Genomic DNA, 10613 nt, shown 5'->3' with positions numbered 1-10613 from the left:
AACATTTGTAACCACTCTTTCATACAGATGATCATGTTCTTGCTTCCACTGAAGCTCAAGATGCTTTGGATCACCTCAACTTTTGGACCCGAACACATATTATCATGACATTGAGGATTGTCCTACGGTCACACACGAAAAAGTCTTCACAAAGATACAAACGAGGATGTATGCATGCATGTGTGTTTAGAGGCGGAGGCTGGGTGTAGGTGTGTGTTGGTGGCTTTCCATTACAAATGAAGACAAGATATCTTTACATTGCAGCTAGCCACTTGGAACCGGCAGCCCTCGGGCAAGGGCCCTCTGTGTCTTTGTCTGCCTCTCGTTCTAAAGTGGACTCCTCGAGCCTTAAACCAGAGGGATGGCCTCTTCCTCAGGTTATGGGTGACATATGCCTAATCTACCATAGAGGAACATCTGCACTCACTGCCTCAGTACAGGTGTAGGTGCTTCTCAAATGACCGAACCAATGAGGCGACAACTCGGTGGCAATGCATTATGGTGTCGCCGAAGCACTTTGCATTAGTGAGTGGCCACTTAAAACACAAGAGCCGAGCTGTTTTTAAAGTTCAGGTGTATTTTTATTGTGTTTAAAACGGAACAGTGAAGTAGTTTGGATGGCAAAGCTGAATTTTCAACATCACTACTGTTTTCAGTGTCACATAATCCTTCAGAAATCATTCTAATATGTAACCCTGCACCACAAAACCAGTCATAAATAGTATGGGTACATTTGTGGCAATAGCCAACAACACATTGTATGGGTCAAAATTTCGTATTTTTCTTTTATTCCAAAATCATTAGGGTATTAAGTAAAGATCATGTCCCATGAAAATATTTTATAAATTTTCTACCATAAATATATCCAAAATGTATTATTAGTAGTAATATACATTGCTAATTACTTAATTTGGACAACTTTAAAGGCGATTTTACCAACATTTTGACATTTCTTGTTATTATCATTGTCAATGCTGAAAACGGTTGTGCTGCTTAAAATGTTTGTGTGATAATATTTTTTTTTTCAGGATTTTTTGATGAATAGAAAGTTAAAAAGGTTAAGAACAACACTTATTTAATTTTTTTAAACAATTTTATTACGTTAAAAAATATTATCTGACCCCACATTTTTGAACACTTATCAACCAATTATTCAACTTTATTTATATAGCGCTTTTACAATGACGATTGTTTCAAAGCAGCTTCACGGTGTTAAATAGGACAATATTGCAACAACATTTGATTTGGCTGTACAGTCGTACTGGAGAAAACAGTGATGTTATCAGCTTATTTTAATGTATAATATAGCGACAATGTTGGCAGATCAGTTTTATAGTTTATAGAATTAAATAACACCTAATTAATTCATTTTATTTGTATATTTAGTTGAGTAACTTGGATCATAATTTTAGTGTCCCCATTTGAGCAAGCCAAGCCAAAGGCAACAGTGGCAAGGAACCAAAACTCCATCAGGGCATGATGGAGAAAAATAAACCTTGGGAGAAACCAGACTCAGTCGGGGTGCCAGTTCTCCTCTGGCCTATTAACAAACAGTGTATGATTATTATTCTGCCAACCTTACAGGTCAGAAATCATATTAGATCGGAATATTCAACATTTCTGGGTATCACGCAAGAGACGGGTTTATTTAGGATGGCATGTCGATTACACAAGAGTATGAATACTTTAAAGATCGGACTTATGTATCTGAAAATATTAGATATTATGAAGATATTCAGAACTATTATTTATGAATATCTTTATATTTACTTTATAATGACATATCTCTTTTTAAAATAACTATTTTGATGTAATCATTTTTTAATCTATTATTATAGACAACATAAATCCATCTTAATAGAGTTTTTGCTTAAAAAAATGATTCTAGTAATGCTTGGATTTTTTTTTTTTTTTGCAACCTTAATTGCACTTCTTATCAGTGTCTGTCAAAGTGTGTGTTTCTTCTGCATTTGCAAATCAAAGCTGCTGTATTAGCATCCCAAAAAGCGAGTGTTGAGGAAAGGTTTGTATGCTTTAGGCAAAATTCCCCATTCTGATGCATCCACGAGAAAGCACCTATTGCTCCTAGCAAGAAATAAAACACTAATGGACTCATTTCCACCTTCATAAAGTCCAGGGGAAAGCACAAAGAGAGGACGCTAAAGGTGTATGGGAGGAAAACAGGATGAGTTGAGCTGCCTGTGGCAGAATACAGTTAGTTGGGCTGAATCCTCTGTCAGCACACTGAAGAAGGGCCAAGAGGTCCTTTGACTTTTGACATTCCGGGCACTCGGTGGTTCCTCTCCACGGACAAGTGAATACAAAACAAAGGTTGAACTGTCGTAAAACTGACTGTAGGAGGATTCAGAGGGAGGGTCTTGAGAAGTGGGGCTTTAGTTCTAACAGACAAAGAATATAAAGTGGGTTTACAAATTGAGAACAATGTTCAGGAATTTACAGTGTGATCAATACTAGCCCATTATGGCCACTGAAAGGGGTGAACCAAAAGTGCTTTAACTGGAATTTGGACACATTACATCTACCTGCTGATAAGATATGTATATCAAAATACTCTAAAACATTGTGCACTGTAAAATCAGATCAATTTCCAGGAGAATTTCAGATTTGTGTCTGCTTTTAGAAGTAGATGCATGTTAGTAAAGAACAGTTTGTGACACCTGTCTCCCCAATCAGACTTAAAATAATCCTCTATTTTCCAAACAAACCATTAGCTCCACTAATGAGCCTGTGCTGCTGTTCTCAGGTCCATCAGAGCTCAAGGTGTGAAGGTTTCTGTTTAGTTGCTAAAGGGAAGGATTGCACTGATCTAAAGGTGAGTTGTGCAGAGGGCAGGACCATCCAACTTTCAGCACTCATCTGTTAATCTCTGTTTGGGATAAGGCCCCAAACAGAATTAGTCACAGATCTCCAGGGTTCAGGAGAGCAGCCTACAACCCAAAACAAGCAATCAGGGCTGGCTGAGGTTTCTGCTGACCCTAAAGCTCTGGCTTAGCAGACAAGACTTAAAATAACTGTAATGTATTGTGTGTCATAAATATATTGTGTGTCATTGTAAATCATGTAAAACTGTATCATCTTTTATTGGAAAATTAAGCATTTGATCTAAATTGCCGTAATCTTTCAAACAACTGAGAAGATTATAATTAGTATTCACTACACTTGAAAGTATATCATATACAATACTGTGCAAAAGTCGTGTTAGTGTTTTTCACCCCAAAATGGTTTTAAGCCAGTTTTTTATATCATTTGCTGTCAGTAGGAAAAATCAGTTTATATAAAATATATATATTTTTTACCATTGATTGGATTATCTACCATGTATTGTGCATGTTATTTTTTGACAGACATTAATTCTGTGACATTCAAATGATGTGGATTTGAAGACAGATGGATGGTTTGGTAATACGTACTTCTTTCTCAGCCAGTAAGTGTTCAGCGAAGTAAATGATACACATGAGTGTTTTTGTTTTTAGTTTTAATATTCTAAAATGTGTGATAATGTGCACGAGGTATGAATGTTCGACTTTTGGGTTATTAAAATGTGCTGTAGACTCTTTAAAATAAAAATAATAATACATTTTTTATATAGTATATAATAATAATCTTTATTATACTTATTTTACAGAATGAAGTTTATTTTGTATCTTAAATTAATACGGTATTTGGTGATTGACATTTTTCGCTTGCCATTTTTTTTTAACATAGAACTGTTGCAAATGACTTTTTATTTTATTTTTTTTATTTTTTTTTAACTAGAAAAGGTTTTGATGCACAAAGTTGTCTTTATCGTCTCTTATAGGGCAGTATATAAGATGCCCCCTTTAGAACAATGTGAATTTACTTTTAAATTATAACATTTTTTGATATGTTTAGCTTGAGCAGGATAGTGATAAACCGGCCAACAATGAGTTATTATAGGAAATACAAATATTTGCTAATTTAGTTGTTGTAGCACAAAATGTTAAATAAAAAATGTCCCCCACCTGGGATAAACTTTTAAAGAATGTATTTTTAAATTATAATACATCCATTATACTACTATAATAACCATTGTTTTAAACAATTTGACAATTTAGTGATAAAGCAGAATCCTAGTTAAAGAGATAAAGGTACCTTTCTTTCATGACTTATATACAGGCATATTAATATTTTATTGCCCATATTTAAATTGATGATTTGTCAAAACAGGAAAACTATGAACGCAAATTGAATAATTTCAAGCAACTAATATAGTTTAAATGAAAGCAAAGATGCCTGAAATATTGTACTGTATCAATTCATTAGAAATACTTAAATGTATCATCTATGGTCAGGAGAAATAATTAACCTTATTAATGAACCCTGATTAACCCAATATTGTATTATATAATATGTATACTCTATGTATATTTCTACAATTTATTTTAAAATCAAAGCATGTTCCAAAGGAAACAATGTTGGCTCGGTCATAAATTCACTATACATCTTCATGAGTCCATATTAGTTTATGTATCTAAATTATGCATCTAGTCCACTTGTGCCTCACTTCATGCTAGTGTTTTTGTCTTTTTGTATTTTCTGAATATCTCTGAAAATATGCATTGCTATGAAGTTTTAGAGAGGCCTTTTTCTTTTTTTTCTTTTTAATTATTGAATATTTTTTCTGAATAGCTGTACATTGTATTTCTGTACGCTTTGTGTATAATCTTCTGAGCTCACATTTTCTTTAAATATCTCCTCCCATCCTTTTATTTAATTGGCAAACATTTTTTATTAAATATGACATTTCATATGATCTAATATTTCCATCATGGTTTATTAAATGTTCATGATTTTTTTCAGTCTCCGTTAGACTGACTCTTCTTTCCGGGTTTCTACCTTCTGTTTGTCATTAACTGGCAGTTATAGTTTAATTTGTGCTTGCATTTATCTTTTTGTGCCTTCACATGACTTTGTGGGGTATCTGGTTTTCACTGAAGAGCCTCGTCCATCTTCTGCCGATTCTTTCTGCTTCTGCTGAGTTGGGGCTCTTTTCTCATCTTAGTAATGTTTTTTCAGCCTTACAGACAAGAGAGATGCTGCATGCCATGCTCTCCTAAACGTCACACTCTTTATAGATAATTGTATCAGGTTAAATCTGAACCATAACTAAAATGAAAGCATCAAGGGGGTGTTCAACTTCTCTTGAAAATTGAAAATACAAGAGACATGGAAACTTCTTAGTAAAGAACAAAGTCTGAAAGATGCTGATGAATGCAAGGTTCTCTCAACATTAGGAGCAAACATTCTTTTCAGTAATATAATATATGTATGGTCAAATTATAAATCAAATATAATGTTTGATAAATTGATTATACTTTGAATAAAAATCGAGGCAGCAACTTTTTTTTACATTGCACTGTTTATTAATTATTAACTGTTTCATCCACCCTTTTAGTAAAACTTTCCTTTTAGGGAACCATTCCTTCCCTCCTTCACATTTCACTAAAACAAGGGAACAAATTATTACATGACCATAATCGAGTGCAAACATTTTTGGGCATGATTTACTTAAAATGAGGTAATGAATTAAGAAGTTGAGGGAATTATTAATTCATGGCCACAAAGCGTTTTTTTTTCTTTTTTTTGCATTTCATGTGCAGGGCTCTGTATATTTATAATTTTTTTGTGAAACAGTTTATTTGGATGCTTTTCTGATATTTTTTTTTTTTTAATTTTTTTAAAGGATAAAAGTAATGTTCCCATAATATTTGCAAATGATTAAATGGAATGTTCCCTCGTAATATCATAAAACAAACAAACAAACAAACAACAAATAAATGAATAAACAAGCAAACAAACAAAACAGAGAATGTTCATGAATAACGTTTTAAAAAACTTAATGGCAACATAACAAAAAAGTATATTTGTTTGCTGGGAATGCATTCTCAAAAGAATTGTTTAAAAACATGCTTAAATGCATTTAATGTTTTATATCCGTGCGTATGTGATGGAATCTGTTAGAAGTGTGTATCTGGACAGTTATGATGTTTTCATTACATTCTCGACCACCTACATCTTTTCAATCTCTTTTCACTGAAGTGATCCAAGTGATATTTTTGACAGAAGTGAGGTCAAGTATATGTACCACCCAAGGCATAATGTCCAACTCTGAAGGGGTGCGATATGTAGCTGTGTGCAAATGGCTGTACAAACATGAAGGCTGTTTTGATGTTTTTGTGCTCGTTGACATGGGAGGCCATCTCCTTGGGAGGTGAGGGGTCTCCTGCCCTTGAGTGACCTGTGACCCGAGTGAGCCCTTCTGCACTGATACAGGCTTTCAGCCCTAAGGGAAAGGGGGAGAGAGAGGAATAGCTCTCATCTGTAAGGCTCAGTCGCAAGCTTTTCTTTTATCATTGATATATTCTTTTAGTTGAGATATGAGAAATCCGTAAATAGGAAAATATAAGCCAACAATCAGTTTAACCATCAAGAAAATGTAAAACGTTTTAGATTAACTTCTGTTTATGGATTGCACGTTGAAATTCTGAATTCCAGAATATTGACACAGATTGGCATTATAGGCATTTTTTTCTTTTTTCTTTTATTATTATTATATTATTTATTTATTTATATATTTTTTATTCGTTTATTTGATAGGTGAACAATCATATTCATGAGTTTCATGACATTGTTGTACAAAAATACACCATGTAAATATGCCAAAATTAGTAAAAATAACTATTTTTAGTCTGCAGTCCCTATGCAGGTAAAATATAATAATATGCACATATTGTGGACTGCATGTAATTTGTTGAATAGCACATAAAACAATATAATCAAGAGCAGGTGCATTTCAGAGCGTAGCAGTTTGAAGCGTATTGCTTATGCTTCTGTGATTGAGGACAAAGAGATGTAGTCATAATGTCAGTGAAGACATCATTTTTTTAAGGGGTTGGGGGGGGGGGGGGGGGGCGCTGTACTTTGAAGTCCATTCTAGATTATTACTTTGTGAATGTGCCACACGACTCATCACTAGTGTTTGATGTGCAGTGCAGGTCTGTAAAATGAACTTCTTGAGAGGGTGATAAACATGATGTCCGTGCCCCCTTTTCTCGTTTCAGCTGGCATGCGCCCTTCCCTGAGGCTTTCAGCACGCGCTATTATACTTTTCTATCCCCGACACGTGCAGATACAAGAGCCTTGGCTGGACCTCATGCGGAACTCCCAAATAGAGGATTTAACCTGAACCCCTTCAGAAATCAACTGATACACACGCACAACGTGCACAGAATAAAAACTTTCATGAGGCCACGCATTCGACAAAAATCGGTGTGTTAGGTTGCGAACCAACAAAAATATATTTTAAAAAAATATTTTGAATTTATTTGTATAATTTTATCATAGGCCTACATTTCTTTATTACTTGTAACAAATTTAGTAGGATTAAAGAATGTTCACACATCTTTTGATAAGCATATCTGAACGCGTATTACCTGTAAAAGAGATTGCGTTAAGTGTATAAAGTTTTAAAAAATGGGCTGATTTAAAAATGCTATAGCCTATACTCAAGCCTGTACATTTTACCATATAGGCTGTACTGAAAAAACTATTATGTAAAGACAAGAAATGTTATTGTATACTACACAAAACTGTCTAAATAGTAATTTAAGAAGAAAATGTAAGCTATATTTAATATTTTTATGGTAAAAAAAAGTTGTGTTCTGTTTCATTACCTAATAATTTAGAAAGGGACATTTGTTTAGAATATATTTCAAACGTCAGATTATTTTTTATTAGTGTAAATAGAGTTGTTATTGCGTTATATAGTAACACTATTGCTACAGTGAGGCCAAATTTGGTAAATTGTAAAGTCATCGCGTGTCTCGTCTTATTAATTAAATTATTGTAACAAACAGAACTCAAATAAATTGGTATATTTAGTACATGATAGCCTATGATTACACCGAATGACATGCAGAGTAGGCTAAAATACACAGGCACCACGTGCATTTTTAACAAGCCTACAGATTTGCATTTTTTTATTTATTTGAGACTTTTTCGTTTTTATCTTTGAGATCCTAACGACAAAAATTCACGTGGGCGTTTCGATACCATCAAGTAGCAATCGTGTATGAAACGTGCATTGGTTGGCAGATTAGACGACGCGCAGACGATCTCGGATCTATATCCATGCACCTGCCGCATAACCGTTATTTTACGCGCTGTGACCCAGTGTGACGCTTCAATGGCTGAACTCGTCACAATGATGCCCATTATGTTGCCAGACATTGCTATGAGTTGTTTTGTTTATGCACAGGGCTTCAAATTAGCGTCACATTATGAAGCAAACAAGCAAGCACAGATATTTTGTAGAAAACGTTATATTTATTTGTACAAACATATTTGCACCAGATTTATATTTTGAGGTAAATACATAATAGAATAAATCTCTTTATATACAATAAAAATACAATAGCATACAAAAGCAACAGGTTGAATAAATAAACAAAAAGAAAGTGGTGGGAAAGCAGTCAAGAGAGCTAGTTAACTGTACTCTGCTATACGGATCAGTCAGACAGACAGAGGAGGTTTCTTCGGGTCAAAATACATAATGCATAAGGCCAGATCTTTGTCTTGTCCTTTCAGCCTATTGTCACGGCGTTGAAACGGAATTTTCACGCTCGTTTTTCTGCTTTATCGCTCTACAAATTGTAATATTGACTTTTCACCTTGGACTGCAAAGGCCAATCTGTCTTGGTTTAAATTATCATTTTCTCCAACAGAGGTTAAGGTCGTGCTCCAAGGAATGCAAAAAGTGCAAAGATATCGGGAAAAGCATCAATGTCAGTAACAAAACGTACAAAAATAACAATACAAAACATTCTCATTTGCGAACTGTCATTAAGGCAAACAGTGAATACCTAATGTTGTCTCTGTGCTCTTGGTTCTAATAGAAAAGTAACAGCAACGTCATCTGATATTACACTACATCTATACAGACACGAGAATGCTTTAGTCACATTAATAGATGCTAGGTGCGAAGTTGGTGTAGCTGTAAACTACATCGGTTTGCAAATATCCAAACTCTTCCATGGCAGCGGGGCTGTCCGAGTCTGAATTGCAGTACGATGGGGATGAAGATGAGGAGGATGCGCCCGATTGCCAGGAGCAAGAGTCACTGCTGGGGCTGGGCGCATCTCCCATGCAGCTTAGTCTGGGGAGCAGCAGCTGAGGGTCTCTTGTCTTGTTCGGCCGCTGGTCTGCGATCCGGATGGTCTCCGAGAGTGCCCAGATGTAGTTGTGAGCGAAGCGCAGCGTCTCGATTTTGGTCAGCTTCGTGTCGTCGGGGAAGGCAGGCAGCACGCTTCTCAAAGCGTCCAGGGCGTCGTTGAGATTGTGCATTCTGTTTCTCTCTCGGTCGTTGGCCTTCATCCGGCGGTTCTTCTTTACGACGGGCACGGTGGCCTCGTTCCTCGCGCGCCCCCTGCGCCTCTTTTTCTGCTGCAGCTCGGCTGGAGACGCAGGTGTCTTGCCGCAGGAGGACGCGGGGGACGCGGGGTTGATGCTGCTGCGCGAGTCCTCATCATCAGTGTGCGTAAAGGAGTAGCAGCTTGAGGTGTCCATGTCGGAGTATACACTTTCCATTTTTGATAACCTGGAGAAATTGAAAAAAAGAAGTTAGGAATACACCAAAAACAGTAGTGGGGAGCCATTCTAAGTCCTCTGCGTGCAGCATCGAGTGTGTTTTGTGCTGCAAATACGCACCTTATGTGGGCTGGGAGATGAGACTGGGTGTTTGAGGTCTTGCAGAGTCCTGCAGATAGTTTGTGTTGAAGTTAAAGGCACGCGTCTGTCTTGCTCTTACCCCTCAATCAGCTCGTGTGAGCTTGTGAGCTTGGCACACGACTGGCCTCACCTACCTTATATACCGTGATGAGACAATGGACATACCCCCCTCGCTTTGGCATTTTTGTGAAGGATGAATGAATGGTTTGCATCAGGTCTGCCCCGTGCCGCACGACCATCTCATTAGCATAATTTATGCCTGTTGTTTGTTCGCCCTCTGAAGCGTGCCTGTAATCACCGCTGGCCAATCAGAGAGCCGGAGAGCTGCCCAGCCACGCGAGCAGAGCTGTTGCTATCTGTCCAGCACGCACCAAGCCCACTTTAACTTAAATCTCTAGAGGAAATCGAAAAGAAGAGACATCACGAAGTGGCCCGAGGCAAGAAGACAAGTTTCCCCACATTTTTGCTGCTGTAGTTGGTGCGCTAAGCAAATCATAACTCTTTAAAATTACATTTTACAAACTTATACACAATTGTGGTTTGATGCCAAATTATAAATGTGATTTTTTTTAACGTTTCAGCTAATTTTTATTCTACACCCATTCAAGGTAAAAGTGCTACTGTTAGTGTTTGCATGTATTTTGATACTATAGCCTACAAATTTTGTAAATTGTGGGATTTTTTTTAAGTATAGCCTATCCTGTTTTACTGAATGCACGTTACAGTTAAACCTTTATGTTATGAAATAATATACAATGTAGGCCTACAAAACCAAATCTGTATGTACAGTAGCCACATATAGGCTAACACAGGTCATTAATGTAGACATGCATGATGACTATAAA

The 10613-nt window shown here is 36.3% G+C and overlaps 1 protein-coding gene across 1 annotated transcript; it reads right to left on the bottom strand.

Moving 5' to 3' along the window:
- Positions 1-8487: 8487 nt before the first annotated feature.
- Positions 8488-9859, bottom strand: neurog1 (neurogenin 1). Its single transcript, XM_067456627.1, has 2 exons — positions 9748-9859; positions 8488-9637 (listed from the first exon to the last, which is right to left on the bottom strand). The coding sequence occupies exon 2, from the start codon at positions 9625-9627 to the stop codon at positions 9004-9006; it is 624 nt and encodes a 207-aa protein (XP_067312728.1). The 5' UTR covers positions 9628-9637; positions 9748-9859; the 3' UTR covers positions 8488-9003.
- Positions 9860-10613: the final 754 nt, after the last annotated feature.

The sequence above is a fragment of the Pseudorasbora parva genome, chromosome 11, assembly GCF_024679245.1.
Source record: "Pseudorasbora parva isolate DD20220531a chromosome 11, ASM2467924v1, whole genome shotgun sequence".
Lineage (NCBI taxonomy): Eukaryota > Metazoa > Chordata > Actinopteri > Cypriniformes > Gobionidae > Pseudorasbora > Pseudorasbora parva.
This window is presented reverse-complemented; position numbering and strand designations above follow the sequence as displayed.

Excerpts from the sequence above, each read along its gene's own strand:
- neurog1 (XM_067456627.1), bottom strand. The coding sequence starts at position 9,627 with ATGGAAAGTGTATACTCCGACATGGACACCTCAAGCTGCTACTCCTTT.